Source organism: Xiphophorus hellerii, chromosome 21 (assembly GCF_003331165.1).
Source record: "Xiphophorus hellerii strain 12219 chromosome 21, Xiphophorus_hellerii-4.1, whole genome shotgun sequence".
NCBI lineage: Eukaryota > Metazoa > Chordata > Actinopteri > Cyprinodontiformes > Poeciliidae > Xiphophorus > Xiphophorus hellerii.
Genome location: NC_045692.1, coordinates 16,454,826 through 16,475,385, shown reverse-complemented (window position 1 = coordinate 16,475,385; position 20,560 = coordinate 16,454,826). Strand labels below are relative to the sequence as shown.

At 37.3% G+C, this 20,560-nt stretch overlaps 2 protein-coding genes across 3 annotated transcripts in view; both read right to left on the bottom strand.

Moving 5' to 3' along the window:
* dnajb6b (DnaJ heat shock protein family (Hsp40) member B6b) overlaps nt 1–3,381 on the bottom strand; it is a 28,930-nt gene extending 25,549 nt beyond the window's left edge. For both annotated transcript variants that reach the window (XM_032551754.1, XM_032551755.1), the window contains exon 1: nt 3,212–3,381. The gene's annotated coding sequence lies outside the window, so the exon portion shown is untranslated. The remainder of the gene's footprint in view (nt 1–3,211) is intronic.
* Nucleotides 3,382–6,317: 2,936 nt separating this feature from the next.
* The window catches only part of ube3c (ubiquitin protein ligase E3C), a 28,048-nt gene continuing 13,805 nt past the window's right edge, over nt 6,318–20,560 (bottom strand). Inside the window, exons 16-24 of the mRNA XM_032551753.1 lie at nt 20,104–20,191; nt 18,998–19,095; nt 18,385–18,517; nt 16,864–17,111; nt 13,617–13,829; nt 12,296–12,484; nt 12,135–12,201; nt 11,398–11,528; nt 6,318–8,385 (exon numbers count right to left, since the gene is read on the bottom strand). Coding sequence (XP_032407644.1) covers nt 8,215–8,385; nt 11,398–11,528; nt 12,135–12,201; nt 12,296–12,484; nt 13,617–13,829; nt 16,864–17,111; nt 18,385–18,517; nt 18,998–19,095; nt 20,104–20,191 — 1,338 coding nt within the window. The 3' untranslated portion in view covers nt 6,318–8,214. The remainder of the gene's footprint in view (nt 8,386–11,397; nt 11,529–12,134; nt 12,202–12,295; nt 12,485–13,616; nt 13,830–16,863; nt 17,112–18,384; nt 18,518–18,997; nt 19,096–20,103; nt 20,192–20,560) is intronic.

Sequence of the window (20,560 nt, the reverse complement as noted above, 5' to 3'; positions counted from 1 at the left end):
ACCGTCATGGAACTGCCCCTCACCTCATTGGAGGAAACAATTTTTAGGTAAGACTTTTTGTTGGAGACCCTGCATGTATGGCAGAAAATGAGAGCTGACAAGGATTCCAACTGAAACTTCTAGTTAATTTTTAGCAGTAACTCATAGTTGCAGGCTCAAACAGGAACTTATAGATTTTCTTTATCAGTAGCAGAATAAAAACTTTCATATATATAATATCAACCCAAACTTAGATAGTTAAAATGAAATAAAGCAGTAAAGTTAAGTAAATTAAGAAATTAGACGTTTTTTGAAAATGAGTTAACAATATTACTTTTATAAGTCACTTAAAAGCAACAACTTCACATGTTCATGAGATCTGCACCGTGGGACAAAAGTTCACACAGGGAACTCAACAGCATGGTCCGATCTTAATGTGCTTAATGTGCATGTGCATTTTATGCACCGAAATGTGAATCAAACACTTCCAGGCTTGTTGAGCAGCAAGAGATTAAAACAACATCTGCTCAAGACTTTGTTCAGCTGAGTTACGCTGGTGTGCCACATGAGTTTCCCCTTTCAGGGGTGACATTATGTAACGAGTTACATTAAAACTCTTAAAATAAGATTTGAGTCAGTATTTCAACTTTGCCTTTAAATGAAAACAATGCAAACGCCAAAGAATTATTAAAATTACTTTGTAACATTCTGATTTGTTAGTTCACTGTTATTTTGTTTCAATCAGTGTGTTTCTAAACTCTAGAAGCACAAATGTTAAATAATCAAGATTTTGTTACAAACTCAAATATCTGGAAACACTGAATGTGTCAAGTTAGTTACATAAGTTGTTATTCCTCCCATTTAAGCCATTTCTAAGCAACTCTTTATATGTTTTTTTTTTTTTTTAAGTAATCTGGTTAGTCCTGAAATGCAACGTGTGACTGGGAGATATCCAAGCCTATATTACAACCGCTTGTCACTTAATTCCAGATATAAGACTTAATTCCTTATATTGGGAATTAAGTCTTTCCCAATAAATATATTTATTTTATAGATTCTCAAAAACTAAGTGTATTTTATCCATAACATTGTTTTCTTGATAGAAATGACTGCTCAGGTCTATAAAACATCAATAAAAATATACATCATTAATCATAGATGAGACTCAACCCTTTGTGCCTACTTTGTGTCCCTATCAGCCATTTTCAGACCAACATTATCATCAAAACACCTACATAAAGACCCAAGTTAATTATCTGCAGGTGACTTTCAGGTTTTATCAAGAGACTAAGATATCTGATAAGAGTTGAGCATTTTATTCCCCCCCCCCCAGGACATGAAAGTTTTTAATTTAATAATAAGTTTCCAGGATTTCAACCCGAACTCCTAATATTTTTCCGACAACGTGACTGACCTCATAAACAACTAGAAGAGGTTTGTCTGTGCTTGAAAACATCCAGAACACCACAGTAAATGTGACATTAACTAGGCAAGAGCTCCGCACAAAACGACAGGGAACAGGGAAGGTCCAACACAAACCACAGCTGACAGAGAAGAAAACCAGGTGACTGCGAAGAACACCACCATAAAACCCACGCCCTTCACCTGAAATGATCCAGGCAACGAGAGCTTGAGAAGCAGTAAAGAGAAACTCCTTTGGGCTGGATTTTGCCGTCAACTTTCACTGTTGCGTCAGGGTATCATCCATGTAGATGAAATTGTTAATATCATCAAGACACTTAATTTGACAAAAAACCATGAGGCACAAAATAAGAATGTTTCAGGCCTTGAGGAGTCATGCAACAACACATAATACTCAGTAGAGTTTTACCGTCTGTGATAACAAGGAAATGACACACTAAGATACTATCAAAGTCATTAAACTGGGACTCGGGAACACTGCATTTCAACTGTAGACTTCATAAGCAGTTTTCTATCCAAATAAAAATAGATCTGAAGAAAAACATAAGTGAGCAGCTATACAATTAAATTTTTTTTAAAAAAGGTAAAAGTTTTCAACATATTTGTGCATTTAAAGTTTTCTATGATCTATTAATGAAACAATAACTTGCTAAAAACACAAGAAAACAAATGTGCCATAATGTGTTCCAAGAACCCTACTTTATAAGGCCTGGTTCAAAATTACTTTTAAACATTTTAAAATAATTGCTGTAAATGCCATAACATTCCCACCTTCCTCGCCTTTTCTCGGCAGATAGACATAAATAATACACTTATTTGGATCGGCATTGATACAAGAAAAAACATTGCAAGAAATGGTTCAAAATTAATTCCCCAAATATTAAGGATTGGTATAAAATATTTTTATTATGGAAGGAACAGGAAAACCAGAATAATATTGAAAATACTAGATTAATAAAAATAAATTGACAGATTAAATGCTAAATTCAGAGTTGATGAATCACTATCATTTGTTGAAACCTAATCATTCCCCCAGGGACTCTGTCCCCAATAGCAACTATCCTTGTTAACCTATGGTAATTTTAATCACTAAATGTTAAATGGAAAACTACTAAATATGTTCAGGTTTTCTTAGAATTAGCACAAACAGGCCAATCACACGCCTAAACTAGCGTGTTAGCACTTAAAATGCGGTCGATCAGATACAGAAACTTCTAGTAAGTCTCTCAGCTTGAAACGCACTTTGCAGTAGAAACTATTAGCGACACACCAATTAAAAATAAACAACTTTACGCAAAAAAAAATAAACGACCTCAAAAGGCAAAGTCATGGTAATTTTAACATTAGACTGTGGACCTTGTCTTGCTAACAATAGCTTTACCCCAAGATTTTAGGACATTATGAGCCAAAACATGAACTTGAGGTTCTCGTAACCTGCGCAATAAACACTACTTATAAACACAGTTTAAACAGTTGCTGATAGTTACTAGCTAACTGTAGAACAGCTAATGCTATTTAGTTAACAGTCGTGGCTAGTAATAGCAATTAGCTTGATTTGCTAAACCGTAGAAGACCCCCCGCTACGATTTCAAAAACCGCCTGTATGGGTGCAGGCGTAAAGTGAAATCGGACATAAAAAGGCGTTAATAACTTAAGTATATTATCAACGACAGCACAGAGGACAACACAGCATCACAATATGACTCTATGCGGCACGGCAGGTTTTAACCGAATTTAGAGGCCGATCCCAGCCTTAAGGCGTTTAATGTTCCGTAAAAAAATTAAACAACGTAAATATTACAATACATACCTCTGAAACAAAGATTTCCACCTTTATGCCACCTCTCTCTGTTATTGCTGTTCAGACTATATTTTTCCTGAGAACAGAAAATGTAGCTGCAGTCGGCGGCAGCTGGTTAATAATGATGGTGGAGGTTTTTTGGCCTTGCCCACTAGCTGCGACTGCTGCTTTCAGGTGCTGCGGGAAATCCAACAATCGGCCTTTTTATGGGTATCCTTTAAAAGCTGTACTTTTGCAGCCGTAAAAATATTCATAATATATCTCGAATCACAAATCTAGAAACAGATACAATTTGCAATAAACCCCAATAACAATAACTTACATGAAAGAAGAAATTATACGACTATTCGAATACAATTTTGATTATGTTGCATTTAATTTCCAATGTTGAGTTCGATTATTGTCTTACCATCGATGAGAATTCATTAAGTTTGTACAACAACAAAAATACAAAGCATAATTTTATTCTGCAATCTATATTTACGAGGAATATCTAAAGGTAGCACGTCTTTCAGCGGCCACACAAACGCTGCGTCTCCGGTATCACTGACCTGCTATTCACTGTGAAAATTCATTAGACATCTTGCAGTGGAGGTACATTGGGGGTTTAAACCGAATATTTTTAAACGGAGTTACCGACTTAAAACGATATATCGTTAATAACATTTAGTTTATAGGAAGGAACAGACGCTATCCGGCATGGACGAAGATGGTGTAAATGGTGCGCCATCTATCGACAGATTAAGAAAACAATACTTATGTTATGTATCCTGTAATAATGTGAAAGACTGTGGCAGCATTGCTTCATCTCATGTCTCCAGTCAGGAGTGGACACAAAATCCGCTCCTCACATCAGCTCGGCAAAATTTGATCAGAACTTTCTTTTCCACTGCATCTTGGTCATGGAGTAATTTGCAAAACTAATTAAAATTAATAACTATTTAAAATTGGTTTAACTGAAGAGCATTTTGCTATTCTTAAACACCTTTTTAATTATTTTAACGATGTCTTAATCTTATGCTCCATCCTGGCTTTTATTTATTTTGTATTTACGGCTGTTTTAGGACGCTTTAATTTTCTGTGTCTAATAGTTTACAGTGCACTGGTGTGCCTCTTGGCATGGACAGGTCTCTCCCCCCCCAAAAAAGAGATTTTATTTCAAGGGACTTCTAGTAAACTAAAGGTTTAAAAAGGTTAGGGTGTATTTCACAAGCCATAGATTACTAACAATATAAAACATACAATAATAAAAAACAATTAACTAACATAATTTGTGTATTGCTTTTAAACATTTCAATTAAATTTCAATTAAAATTAAAATTCCTGCTTCTCATTAAAAATAAATGTAATCTCCTCTCACCTTCTCTGACTATTGTCACTAGAGGACACTAGCATAAAAAAAATCGTCAATGACATTCACATTCACAGGATCTATGATTTTTTTCCACATGGGAAACATTGACTTAAATTTGAGCCACACTGAGTCTAAAGATCAAATCTCTTAAATTTTGATTTTCAAAAAGAAATTAAAGTCTGTTTTGCAGTTCAATCCAGCGGCAGAACTTGCAAGCTACAGAGAACACAATGAAAATTACACACATCTATTGATTAGACAGTGCATTCTGGACAGTCAGAATGTAGATAAAGTACAAAAGAAATGACAGCAATAGACACTATGAACAGGTTAATATGCTTTATGCTCGCAGTAGCCGTGTCTAAATGATGTAATAAAGATCTTTATGTATTTATCGGACTGCTATCACTGTAGATGCATTTCACAAGGAGACAAAAATGGCTTGTAACTGTAAACTTTAAAACAAATTAAATGTAGTATTAACTACTGCTAACAAGCATTATTTTAAAATGAAGACAAGGTTGGTCAACTCCCAGATCATGTCTAGACAGGCAAAATGTCACACGCTGTTAAAATTCGCGAGTTTTGAAATGATGACGTTTACTCAATCTCATCCTTGGAGATGAGAGGGCTTGGAGAAGAAATCGTCTGACACATGGTCTTTTTCTTCTTGCAGCTAAAAAAAAAACAACCTTGAAATGCTTAAAATGTTTTCAAGTACCAAATCAGCCACCAGATGGCAGTATGTCATAAGCAAAAACAGAATAGCCCAAATACACATTTAGTTTCAGCTAGCAGTTACTTGTAGATATCTACGCTTACAGTTTTCAGGACAAAATGCCCATCTGTTCAAATAGCATTTTCAAATCTTGATGGTCTAAATATATTTTCAGAGTTGATAATCAGGTAATTGTGTAACTTCTTCACGTCAGACTTCTTCAATCTGTTTTGGACTAAAACTTAAACAATGGTGCTTTTCATTTCTAACATGTATTGGCTTTTTATTAGCTTAAATATAGCCATTTTAACCTACTATTTTTATTAGGGCTCAGTTTTATTCTTTTATGAGACACCTTTCTGTTTTGTTTGTTTTGATTTTGTTCTTCTGTAAAGTACTTAACTTGTGTATCAATGGTACTTGCCTTTTATATATATATAAAAAAACAAACAAATGTTTTCTCTCAAATCAAATCAACAAACATCAGACATCCATTTTTAAAAAAAGTATATACTGGAGAAGATTCATAACATCCTGCATTAACATTGTCAGTTGCAATCCATCACAAGGTAATAGACCTAAATAAATCTCACAGTAATTGAGATAAATCCCTCATTTCAACGACAAGTCCAGTTTTTAAGACCCAATTACCACTATGAGTTCTCTGGCCCAGTTGAAGAGTAGAGGATCCGGCGTCGACACAAGAGGAGACGCTGGTCATTTCAGCTGAGCGGGGAGTGAGAAAGAGAAGGATAGGACGGAGAGATGGACTCGGTCCAAAAAGGAATGGACGTCTTCCCGGGCCATGCTGCATCGGGGGGCAGAGAGATTTATGATAAACGCACACAATCTTAATTTGTGCTCAACCCGATAATGCATCTCAAGGCCAGAACAGTTCTGCTCAGTGTTTCTTAACTGGATGTTTCTTTAATTATATGTCAGAGGCCGTAAAACTCGGAGCGGAAATTTCCCCACAAAGCACCGTTTTATGTCTCGGTCATTACTGTAAATTACAAGTAACAAGAAAAACTGGACGGCTAATGGACGGAAAATGCAAAAAGAAAAGCGGATTTATTCATATCCATATTCACTCTCTCCACCCTGTTGGTACACAGGTCATCAGTAGGACACAAGCCTTCATGTGCTGATCAGGCGAAAAAAACTGTTCACCTAAGCGGGTACATGGGGGAACGGAAACAAACCTGTACAAATAACAAATACATGAGTCGTACAAGAGCGGTTTATAACATATACATATTAACAAAGCCGTAATCATATAATGCTTTCCTCTAATTTATCCCAGCAAGTCTAGTCTTCTCGAGATTTCAGACACTGTGTGGAGAATGGTTTTTAGACATAAAACTTAACACAAGTTACAGTGCCTTGCAAACGTTTTCATAGCCCTTAATCTTTTCCATATTTTACCATGTTACAACCATAAACTTGTATGTCGTTCATTGGGTTTTCTGTGACAGAGCAGCACATGCATGCATTTGTTTTCAACTCTTTTCATCCCCGTACCCTTTAATAAAGCCCAGAGAAATCCTCCAAATGCCTCGAAGGTTTGTTGGATGACAGTGATAAAAGAGCCTCATAAAGACTAATTGATTAATAGAAAAGGGATGAAACTGGAGAATGAAAGACCACAAAAAATCTGAGTAGTAGTAATGGAGCACTGGTAACTCTGGGGGAGCTGCAGAGATATAATAGAGCAACTATTAGGTATATCGTCTGTACACTGAGCCTTTATGGAAGAAAAAAAAAAGCCACAAGAAGTCCCGTTTGCATTTTCCCAAAGGCCTTTAAGGGGTTGTGGGAATGTAGGGCATGTAGGCAAACAGGTGAAAGAAGTTGCTCAAATCAGATGAGCCACACACTGAACCTTTACAGAAAAATGAACTACGCATCATCCTGAACACTATCTCCCCACAGCAAAACATGATGGGAGCAGCATTATGCTATGAGCTGTTTTACTAGACAGGAGAGCTGATCAAAGTTTATGCAATGATTAATGGGGCTAGATGTCCTGGAGGAAAAACAGAAGATGAAAGAAGACTCGGGTAATCTACCAGCAGAACAAAAACCTTATTGTAGTCAGAGATACAGCAGAAAGCCAGAACAAATCATATTCCTGGTTTAGAGTGGCCTAGTCAAAGTCCAGACCTAACGATAATTGAGAATATGTGGAAAAACTGGAAAATTGATGTTCACAGAGACTCAATATAACCAGATGGAACTTGAGCTGTTTTGTAAAAAAAAAAGAAGAAAAAAAACAAACAATTGGTTGACTGAACTAAAAGAACTGAATACAAATGCATGCATAATTTTCTTTTAGATCTAAAATCTTACATTCTTATCCTTCCACTTAACTATTCCTTACTTAGTGATTCATAACGTTTTTAATAAAACGGAAAAAAATTGTGGGGTATAAATACTATTGCAAGGCACAGTTACTTAGAAATGACAAAAACTGGAATTTCAGTGACCTCTACACGAAAACACTTTGTTAGCTCTAGGCAAAGACGGTCCCTCTCAGCAGCCTTTGGTGTACCACAAGCTGCCATATTGCCTTTTTAATACAACACTACTTTGTATTTGGTGGAAAAACAATAGTTCACGTCATTAAATGACACAGTGAGTTGCCATTGCTCTTGTTTACCGTCATCTGCATTTAAATGTCAGATGCAACACTGATCTTCTGTATGGTTCTCAAAAATGATTTAAAAATGTCCTAAAAACAAGGGTTTAAAAGAAAACATCCCACTAAGTCTCTCCCTTTTTTTTTCTTTTACTTGGCACTCACACACGCTGACAGAAACACAATAATCAATCAGTGCATTTTTTTTGCCTTCTCTCTTCTATTTAGAGTCTTTTACTCTAAAGCCACCTCAGTCGCGTCGGGTCCGCCGGCACTGAAACGGACAAACGTTTTGTCCCGGCTCAGCTGAGCTCGAACCCGGCGCTCGACTCGATGGCATATAGCAGCTTGCTCCTCATCAAGTGTTGGTCGCAGAACTCTGGGAGCTTGAGCAGGTTCATGCAGGTGCTGGCTGTAGGCAGGCGCTCCAGGTCACTTCCACCGTTATGAATGCAGAAGGCTGGATAAAGCTCCTGTAGGCAAAAAAAAAAAAAATCACTGATTACATATATTTGAGGGCAGCTGAAATATCTCTGGATGTTTCTAATCCGATTTTACAATAATAATAATGGTTTTTTTGAGTTGAATTTGCCTGCTTATCATAGCTTCATTTTGTTATAGTGTGTTCACTGATTTTTAAATTTTCATCTGGCTAGTCACCCGTCGGGGCTTATCTAGATGGAATTTTGCCAGTTCCACTCATCAGCCAGTTTCTTGGTGCTTCTAAGTAAAATGCAATTCTTGCCAACATCCTGAAGTTAGTGGGTAAACAGTCCACAACTAATAAAAACTATAAAGCCCATTTAGGTTTGATTAAATATTTATTGCACATGTTGTGATTTTGTATATCTTCCTAAACGTTTTTTCGATCCCAGTGACGTCTGGAGTTAATTAGCTGAGCGAGGTGGATGAACGTCTTCAGAGCCAGACGGAGAATGAATCAACACGTGTCGGTAATGATCCCAATTTCCAAACCCATCCCGATTAAGCAATAAATGTCAAATTTCACAAGGGATTAAATGTGTAAAGAGCCAAACGAATAAAGCCAAAGTATAAATTTAGGAAATCAGCTTAGTGCTTTGAAAGATATTGAGGGGGGAGATGGGCTCAGAGGTTGACCCTTGGCTGAGACGCTAAAAGGATAGTCGTTTCATGTTGTCCATCTGGCATTTTTTTTAAAATCAAACCTCGCAGCTGATGAGGCCACTTCATCTGTAAACTGTGACACTGACGGTTTCCATCACGTACAAACTACTCCGCCCTGATTCCATCACGATATTTAACGTTAGACTATATGTCCCACCGGCTATACTTACCCAATTAAATGGCCCTTCAGGAGCTTTGCTGTAATGACCCCATTTTTCTGACAATTACCGTATTAAACTATCATTGCCTATTGAAAAAGTATCATTACCACAACTATCATTTTGAGGAGCAAGAAAAAAAAAGACAGCTTCCATCACCTTTTTTAAATGGCTTCTCTTGACAGAGCTATTTCTCCTCTAATGAATCCTGGGCAGTTTTCACGACAGCTAATTAAGGCTTTGCTGGCTTGAGCCGAGGACTAGGTCAGGGGTCACCCCCCCACAAATTACCACCCTTTAAGTCTCAAGTGAGGCATCTGTGTGGGAGGGGCGGTGTATCTGAATGCTGGCCAAAGTCAAACTTAGTAAATGAGAAGGGAGGGGATCATTTAAAGCTTGAAGGATTTAAAGTTTAGTGTCGTCACTTCCAAGTTTAAAGCAAGACAAATATTTTCTTGACTAATGGCAGTGAGAACAAAACTTAATCACAGTCATATTTAATAAATTTAAAAAAGCATTTCAATGAGGCTAATTTGTCAGATTAGAAGTAGTTTTTAAAAATAAAATTAAAGCAGGTACTAAACATACTTTTTATAAAACCCATATTTCTGCCTTGAAAATGCTGTTTATTGGTCTAATATAGAACTGTAACTTTAAATAATGCGTTTTTATTAAATATGTACAGAAAATCACCATAATTAACAAAAATGAAGGCTTGAAAACAGTGTGCAATTAATCTGTGTTTCACTTAGTGAATTGAGTTACTGTAATGAATGAACTTTCAATGATATTCTAATTTATTAAATAGAAGTACATTATAGTGCTTTGCAGAAGTATTCACACCACTAAATTACATGTTTTAAGCTTTTTGACAAACACAAGCTATGTTTCCATCCAACTGTCACGTGAATTTTGAGCAAACCTTTAAAAATGTCACAAAAAAGAAAATGCAAATTAGGCATGTTTCCATCTACTGGTTGGGAACAAATTAACCAGGCTATACAAAGCACAACTTCATTAGATGTAGACGTTACACATGGATGTAATAAACAAGATGCACAGGTTGCAAACTTGCACAGATCACACATATCAGAAAAATATACAGTTCTCCCCTGTGAGATGGAGTATTAGATTTTAGAGTTTTAGAGTTTCATGTCTATGTTAAGACATAGACCCACCAGTGGATAGGAGTGTTTGCCACATCAGATCTTATTCTGCAAGTGTGTTTCCATCTCCCCTTTAGGAGATTGACTTGTTTTCGCAAAAGTCAAAAATCACCCCAAGAGAGCGTGAAAACGTTTTTTTTGCTAAACTGACAAAGTTATTTCAAATTTAGCTATTTCCATCAACTCGTTCTAAAGTGTTACTTTAAAATGCACATAAAACATTTTTTATAGAAAATAACATTTATAAAATTATGTATTACTTTCCTTCCTCGCAATTATGCAGTACTCTGTGTTGGTCTATCATATCCATTCCTAATTACACACATTAAAGGTGGTTGTAATGAAAGAAAAGTGAAAAAAATTCAAGATGTATGAATACTTATGCAAGGCACTATAGACCTGCAGCTCTTGGTGGGACAAAGTGTGGCATAAAAACTCTTTAATAGCCCTGACCAACACTTTCTAGCATTTCACTGTATCTTTCTAAGTGTCCCATAAATCAGGTCAATGAAAAACCTGAATGGCTTCCAATTAGGACATCGTTTTAGATATAATTTGCTGTAATGATTCAAGACTTTTAAAATGATATTCAGAAGGAGACAGACGTAGTTTCGAGGCAATTTATCTCTGCAGCTATTGCTGCTTTCTGCCACGTGACCCATTCGGAAAAAAGGTGAAGAGTTTAACCATCTACCAACTTCAGAATGACAGTATTTGTCCAGCCAAGGTCTCCAGACACACACAGAGCTGCAGACAGACTTCTTCCACAGAGGAAGGTCACGAACTATAACACAATAGCGAACGTGGTGATAAGAGTTCACCAAAGAGACCTTTTCTAAGCACAACTAATAGGAAAATTATCATTATTAGGGTTCTTATCAGTCTGGGTATTTTTATAAAGGCACATTAACTGAACTTCTGTCTGGTTTGGAAACCTGCTTCAAATAGGAGTAAACGTTGGGATGAAAACATACAGGAAGTAAAAGAGGAAGTCTAAGTCTGGAAGATTGCTCACCTTAAAGCCTAGCAGCGGAGGTCTGGAGCAGCTGGTGACAAACTTTAACAGTTTGCGTTTTTCTTCATCTGTAAATCCTTCGACCACTTCCCAGAAGATCTGAATAACGGGGTGGTTAGCAGAGTATCCACCTAAAAGAAATTATTGAACAGAAACCATATTACTACCTCATGTTGTGCATGATCAAAGCCTAATTAAAGAAAATAAGTGAGCATAGATTCATGAAAACTATACAAATGCAACACATGAGATGTACATCAGCTTTGGGCCTTAAAGTTCATTAGGAGTCCGAAATCTAATTTTACAAAAATAAAGACATGTAAAGACAAAATTTATATTTTGAAAGATATCTGAGCATTAGCTAAGAGGTTACAATAGCATTGTGGAGCTTATTTTTGCAATTATATAATTTTTTGTACTCATTCCTTCAGTTTTACACTAATCTAATAATACTACAAAATAAAACAGAGGGGTTCAATTTAAACCTCTTTGTTAGCTCAGCTGCCAAAGAGATTTTAAATGTGTAATTTCATAAAAAATAAATAAATAAATAAACATCTAAGCTTCAAACAAGGGTTTAACAAAGCTTTTAAAATTAAGCTAACACTTGAGCTCTTCCTATGTAATACCTATGAGATTGCTTACATAGCTCAACTTCCATCATTTTGGCAACATTCACCTACATTACTGCATTCTGCAAGTTTTCCTAATATTGTGCAGCGATAATAAGAACCTACCTGAATAGTTTGTGAAGTTTTTCAGGTCATCGAGACAAATCGGAACATGAGCCCCAGATATCAGCACCTGTCAGGATGAGGCAAGAAACATGCTTTTTAAATGTATGCTACAAAAAAAAAAAAAAAAAATCTAATCTTTGTTTGGTTCAGTAATTCAGCACCTGGATTTCCTGCTGATCAAACATACGCAGCCACTCAAGGTTGACCACATTGGCCAGACCCTGTCTGAAGGCCAGGCAGTGAGGCCTGATCTGTTTGTTGAGCCTATAGTCAGCCACTAAATGGATGTAAGCTATCCGGTTGGCTGTTGTCACCGGGATATCTTTTCCTCCTGGCTTCAGTTCCACCACCTGGAACAGACACAAACGAGGCATTTACGGAGCTGTAGTCATTACCGGGGTTTCTGCACATTTATGTTGAACTTCCAGGCATAGTTTTTCAGAGTTCTCAGTTCTTTTTAGTACATTTGTAAAGTAAAAATACAACAATTCTACAACAGATATTTCTACAGTGCTCAGAATGTAAATACTGCCCCTGAAGAAAGGAAAATGAAAGGACAAAAAGAAAAAAGGAAACAGGAAAGGAAAAAGAAAAGAAAAAAGCTGACATAATGATGGATGGTAAACAAACTAACATCCAGAGTTGTAGATAAATCTCCATGAATTCAAACCTAGCACATCTGTTGTTGAGCTCGGGTTGAAAAATGCTTTAAAAGATATTTGTTCATCAAACCTACAGAAAGCACTAATAAGGACCCCCATCATGCATTCTCAACAAAAAACACTAAGCTTCAGTGCAGCAATGCTGAGAATACACTGGCATTTAATGTAATGGGGTCCATCTAATCTGTTCATTCCCATAGTGCTGCAAACTCCACCTTTCAGGAATCCATTTTCTGCCTTTTCTCCCTCCCACCAGATTCTGATTATGTGCTAATGTAAAAGAATTACTGCTGTTATCTTGCTTGCTTTGGCTATCTCACAAGGGCAAATGCAGGGCAGACTGCTCCCGGGTGTGCCTAATCTTCCACAAATTGTTTTCCTCTGTTGCGCTCTATTTGGTGACCAGAAAGGGCCACATTGTAACTCTGCTGTTTCAGGTGTTGTTTGAGAAGAGCTAATAAGACACGTTAAGGTCCTGAGCAAACAGGGGCTCCATGTAGAGATCAGGTCTGAGCACAGCTTTGGAGAGAGAAGGAGACATGCTTAAGAGCTGTTGGCTGCTTCTGTCATGCATGGTGTGAGATAATTTGTGGAGCAAAAGGCAGGCCGGAACGGTCAACAGAGCTGCTGCGTCCTCTGCACTGCAGCAGGGCTTGGAGCGACAGCAGTGACGTGCTTTATCTCTGTCAGGGCTGAGAAGTGGTGCATCAGGCGGGAAATGAATTATTAACGCCACAAAGAGAAACCAAACAGAAGAAAGAAACAGAGCTGAAAAATAAACACACAAGAGCCATTTGTCATATTCGGTCGGTCGAGTTACCTGAGCTTCTCCCAGGTCGTTGTTGACCACAGTGAAGTTGAGGCCCAGCTCTTCCACATCGCCCTCGTAGCTCTTGAGGAACAGAAGGTTGCGATACATCTCAGGGTCTAAAGAGGCAAGGTGGTGGATGTCCACGTCTGCACTGGTTCCCAGAAGTTTGGACAGGAAGAAGCTGGCAAAGGGCAATTCTACCAGCATGTTCTCGTAGAGTGCCTGAGGAGAAACACCGACATTAGTAACGAGGCCCTCAAAGTAATTTTTTATTTTGTCATGTTAAATCCTCAAAATGTAATGTTTTTGAGTGAATGAGCCAACACAAAGCAGTGCAAGACTGTACATGGTTTTCACATTTCTTAAAATAATAGTCTGGAAAGTGTGGTGTGTAAATTAACTCAACATCTCTGAGTTCTGTAGAAACACTTTTATAGTGCAATTCTCCAAACTCTGATTACTTTTCACTTTTACTCCTAAAGGCAATTGGTTGTACCGGATTTTATTGAGGTGAATCAAAATAAACAGAATTGATAACAATCAATCATTTTTCTACTCCACAATAGTGCATTATTTTGAGTTGATCCTTTGCATAAAACACCCTGAAGTCTGAGGTTAAGTGACAGAACATAAAAATGCCTAAATGGTAGAAATATTTTTGCATCAGTTGTACTATACGGACAATGGTTTGCGTCAAGCACTGTCCCATAAGTAAATATTCAATCATGTAACTTCCTGTTGAACACAAAAGGTTTTCAGCAGTCAGGCTAAACTGATCACAGCGTTTGAGATCAAAACAGAGTCCAATCAATCTTGAACATGCATATTCGGCTTCTTCTTCCCTTGATTCAAACTTTATAAATGTCGATTCTCACCTTGACCCTAAATGCAATTAAGAAGTGCAACCGGGCAGGTGACTCATAAAACCCCTAAGCTAATGTACTGGAATAGTAGAAAACGAACCTATTGGAGACATTAAAATATACAGGTTCTTATAAATGATAGCGCTAAAAACCCTGACCGCATCAGCTAAATGGATTATAAATCTAGAGGATTTCCATAATGCATGCATCTTAAACACACACAAATGCATAAATCACAGCTATTTTCTAAACACAGGTTAACTGCGCAACTTCAAACATTGTCTATTTTTTATGCAAAATAATCCACTTAGTGTTACTCTCATGGCCGGCACTAATTTCAGACCATATGCGCTGCGTGGCCCCTTGAAACCTATCAATAACACTTGTGCCGGGAAGAGGCAGCAATAAGTATATGGAGAAAACTTGTAGCCTTATTTTTTCTATGCCACCAGCCTTATTTATGAGTGTTTATTGCCAGAAATTGTGCCAAAATGACTTGGGTTGGAAAGAATTAATTATTATGGCCCGGAGCCTTTTAATATAAGTGAGTGCAGTGGCAACGCAATTAAAGCAGATCGCGGCACCATCAGGTGGAATAAATGCCAGCGGCATTGCAGGTGCGTTCTGTTAGCTGCCAAATAAATTCCTTAATTTACAACATTATGAATCAATAAAATTATAATGCCTTTCACACGCATCTTTATCAATCAGAGCAGCAACGCTTTCACACGTCTGCAGAGAGGATGCCGAGCTCAGGGAGGATCAGAGCGATTACGAAGTGAGAAGAAGTGCTGCTGATGAGGGCGGAGGTTTGGTGGTAATGAGTCGGGGAGAATCTCTCACGGCTCGTACCAGTGGCATGTGAAAAAGAGAAAGCAGCGCTCTAATCTTTAGGCCAAATCCAGAAATGCAAAGCAACCCTCTGTGCATGTTTTCAATATGTGTAGCTTAAATCTTTCAGCTTGTCAACGGGGTGGACAAGTGAGGAAGAGGGATGATGCCCGGCCTCTATTCTGATGCTCAATCCCATTTCAGTGAGTACCCCCAGACAAGCCACTCCCGCCTGTAATACATCACCTCCACAACAATGGCACGCCTCGGACATTAATTAAGAATATTAATCTCCTGTGTCCTTTGAGCTGCAATGTGCACCACACGCGCTGCGGCAGCGGTGATGCAATTTCAATCCATATAAACTGCTCGCCTTTTATCCAGGCAATAACGGGCACTAAACAAATATCAATACGCCTCTCAAATGGCCACTCAAACGTCCATTTTTATGGAGAAAGAGGAACTTAAAGGTAGGGTTAATTGAAAGTCAAATTCAAATTAATTTCCCTCAGACTAATTGCCTCGACCATTAGCTACAGAGAGCACAGCGAGATAGATGCAGGAACTGTAGGAGCAGATTGATTGCTTCTCACTTGAACAGAACATAGAGAAGAAAAGGAAACAAGAGGAGGAGCAGGAGTTATGACGCTCCGGTAAGTGGACCACAACATCCGAGACTGTTTAAGAGAGAAGAGCCCTGGATGTTCCTGACTGTAAAACAGATCAAAATGCTATTACCACATGCTTTGAACGCTTATTTATGTCCTGTCTTTGTGAGGCTGTTGATTTAATGCTAGCCAAATGCAGTCACTACACAAACAAGAGGTAGGAATCATCCGCTAATGGAAGCCCTAATTGAGAGGCGACCACTTGTCATGAGGTAATTCCTCTTGGTGTTGAGATGATGGCTCCCTCATGAGGAAGGCATCTTGATAAACAATCATCACCACTTGCATTAGAGATGATTTAAAAACATTAGGCTCTAATAAACAGCTGCATCAGAGGAGTAAAGGAGCAGGCAAACGGTGTCTTACAGCATAGTTAAATTCCAGCTGTTACCACTAAACCTAATTTTATTCAAAAATTTAAGAAATGTAAGCTTTTGGAACAAATAAGGTCTAGTTTTCTACAAAAATATTGTATGATCTTTACACTGTCACATCTAATGAAGAGATCCACTGATCATAATTTTGTCAAGTCTATCTGTACAGCGCATTTCAGCTACCAGGGAATTCAAAAACGTTGTAAATATTTCTAAATCCATGTTTTAGCTCATAGGATAAAACAGAGCAACTTAGCTTTTTTTTAGCCTTAGTATGATAAAGTCTTGCTCTCTTTTGCACGTTTTTCTTTTAAATAGTTTCTTACATCACTGTGCTTCTTCTAACTTAACTATACGTTTTCTCATTTACACCAAAATAGCGAACTTTGATCCTTCTTTCCTCAGTAATAACATCCACACTGAAAAGTGTTGTAGTTAGCGTTTCCTGATAGTGGCCAACTGTATTCACTGGTCAGATTTTTGAGTTTCTATCCGACCACCTTTAATTTGACACACTCACCTTTCCGAGGATCCTGCCCAGGAAATAGTAGTGTCTCGTGAAGGAGTCGCCCACCAGCATCTCTGCAGCAGGATTCGGATACAACAAACCCTCGTTGGTGGTTTTGAAAAAGCCCTGGTTGGGATTGAAGCCCGATTTGAGAAGCTCGTTGAGGAACTCGCGAAAGATGCCGCCTCCGTCGATGCCTGCCTCATCCAGACCATGAGCGTTGAGAAGGTGGACTCGAATCCTCTTCTTAAGGTCCGGTTCTGATTAAGTAACAAGTCAGTAGAATTCAAATTAAAGGAAATATTTACAAAAATATATTTTAACAACTAATTTATGACCAGCAGTCTTGAGTCTTTTAAAACATATTTTGTACTTCATTTATTCTTTCATATGTTTAAAAGCAATTTCTAGCAGGGTCATTAGCAATCTGGCTATTTACCTTTCTAGCTTATCATGGTTATAGTTATTTTTCTTCTAAATAGAACTCAGGAACAGGAAAACGCAACTGATTTTAAAGCAGCTGTTTGTGTAGTTGTAATGTATTAATTTAAATAACTTTTCAAAAGCACAGAATTTAAATTATTAAATGTTATTTTTTGTCATTTAAATTGTTTTTATTCCTAGAATGTTCCCATTCCTCTTACAAACCTTAATACGTTTTAGTGCAATTTTAATGAAGAGACCCAAACACAACAGGGAGCATAAACTGTGAGGTAAAAGAAAATTATACTTTGTTCACAAAATTTTCACCCAAATAAAAACCTGAAAACCTTTTGGATTATATGCAAAACAATGTGAGTGACAGCGCATCTCGTGAGCTCCACATCAACCGGTAACTTTATCCTTTTGGTTGAAGGATAAAGTTTAAGACTTTTCCAAGGCACGGTGAATATTTTTGAAAACATCACAACAAAAGAAGAAAAGGCTTTTCCTTTAACAAACATTATTTACAAAACTTGCTCATCTTGACCTACAGAATATTCAGATCAATTCTATACGAGGTTGTCTTCCAGAATAATAAATGTAGAGTGATAAATCAAAGCAGCTTTAACTTATAGACACACAAATGATATAGATCATGTCTTCAACCCAGGTCGCCTACTACTCTTTTTAATCAGAGTGCCCCCATCATCCGAGTACCCTTTCAAACTCAAACACAAAAGAGGTGACTTAAAATAATTGATTCAGTTTTTATGTGATCCATTATAATAATCAGAATCACAATTATGCTTTACTGAAATTCAATATGCTGCCCAAGGATGGAGGTAACCTTCATCTTCTATGCAAACTCTAACCCTTGTCCTTATTATCGGGGTTTTATATAGTTTAACAAGAGTTTCAGTGGCAGCGTGGGCATCTAGTAAACTATCTCAGTCTTATGGTGTTCGTCATCACGGTATAAATGAAAAAAAATTATGGAGAGGTTACAGAATAGTTTTTCAGACGTGTGCATGGACTTTTTAAGTCCAACGCAACTTATAACACAATCATATGGCAGTGCTTTTACTGAAATGACAGCGACGCTCGTCTCACCATTTTCTGGGGAGAGTTTATCATAGGCGTCTTCGTAGATGTAGTTGCGTCTGATGGTGACATTGATGCCGTCAGGGAAAGGCCCATCCCCCTGCACGTCACGTTTGTCCACAGAGATCAACCTCTGGAAGATCTGGAGGGAGGATGTACATCCAGCGATGGAGTTTGTAACAAGTACTTTCTCTTGAGATTAATGCAAGCTAAATACAGTTTTATCTTATATATTGATAGGTGAAGAGGTTTATATTATCAACAATTTTTTTTAACTGTAACCCATTTATATATCACAAAATAATAGAAAAAAGGATGCTTGAGAGGTTTATTTAACTTCAAACCTAGATATTTAACTTTGACACAAATAACTACTAAAAATCACTACTTTGGAGTGATTTTAACACACTTCTACTTTAGTAACATAGCAGGGATGTTAGGATAAGCACCTAAACATGGTATCAGTTTGGAGTGGAGAACTTATTCTGGGCTTTTTAAGACATTCCAGAAACCACTGAAAGAGGTAAATTCATAACACTGAAACCAAAAACAATACATTTGAATGTTTGATTATGATTCAACTCTTAGGCTTGTGTTCTAGTTTCATGTAGCGGTGGGATACCTTGACTCGCTCCTCAAATGGAACAACAAAAGGCAACTCTGTGAGGATGGCCAGGTGTCTCTCTTCAGACACAGAGAGCTGCGGAGGCTCAAAACCAACTGCAGAAATAAACACATGTACATCTTGTTTATCAAGACTCCATGTAGAAAATATATTTTCTGTCTTTTTTTTAAATAAATATGTCAAGACACATACAGGTAAACTTAAAAGTAATCATAACACATAAACCTTTAGGTCTAGAAAGTCGGTCAATAATCCAACTAAATTTCTTGTTTTATGTATTTTCTGTAACTGTGTGCATGAGCTAAATGAGGATTGCACTTTTCTGTCTTTTTTGATTTTGTAAACCCATCTAAGTTAATGTTTTCTTAAATTCAAAGGAGGGGAAAAACCGCCCCAATTGCTAAACTGCTCTTTACCCTGGTCGTTCAAATGCAGCTCAATTATTCTGCCCAATTAGTCAACCTGATCTGCATTTTCCCATCAGGTTTCCATCTTTGAGGAGAAATATGGCCTCCGAGTGGTCAATACGTACCTCATTTATCAGCGCTGGGCCTGTCCATTTAAGGAAATGAGAAAAGGCCAGACAAACACATGCACCAGATGTGGCTGAGTTCATCAGGTACTTTCACGCTAATTGAATTTATCTCATACAGGCTTTGAGTGGCATTAGGGAGATCATACACACATTGTTATCAGCCTGTTTTCACACTATATGTCAGAGAAAAGCGCTGTAGTTAAAAGTGAGCCTAATGAGTCCTGTGTGCATCCGTGTTTTAACCTGAATGTGGCTAAATGAGAGGGCCAGCTTGATTTGTGTTGGCAAACAGATGCAGTGATTTTAGGAAGAAATCACTGATTGTGTGGGCAGGCGAGATGACCCTAACATCACATAATTATAAGTATGCTTAAATGAAATACTTCATGATTCTAATGAGTTTAAAAAAGGTTGACAACGCAATTGTAACACATAAGCTTTGAGCAAGTAGGGACACAAAGTACAAACTCTACTTAGAAAGAACATCTACAGACAGTTTTTTTTATGGAAAATAATCCATCTTGTACATTTATATCAAATTAAAAAGCTTGACTGTAGCCTATATTACCATCAAGCGTAGACTGAAGAGGTCCAATGCGCCCCATCCTTCTTGTTCTCCACACGTGTCTTGCTGATGGGACATAAAGCTGAGTGACCTACACAGAAGTAAAGATGAAGATCACCTTGTCTTTAAGATGAAGAACCATAGTTGCTTTAAGGTTTCAAAGTTTTTTCAACATTTTCAATTTCAAAACTTCCCTAGACTGAAATTTTTGTTTCTTTTTTTTTATTATTTGAAGAAAAAAAATTCTTTTCTCAGAATTTGAGTGAAATTACAATAGACAGAACAGTGTGATAAACTATTTATAAACATTCTGTTCAGTTTCTCTCAGGTAGACTGTGTGGACAACTCACCTATGACAGAAGATACTTGTAAAAGCACCCAAAGCATACTGCCAATTTTAACAAAATATATTTTTAGTACTTAACCTCCAACTTTTTAAATACACTCTATACCTTTTTTT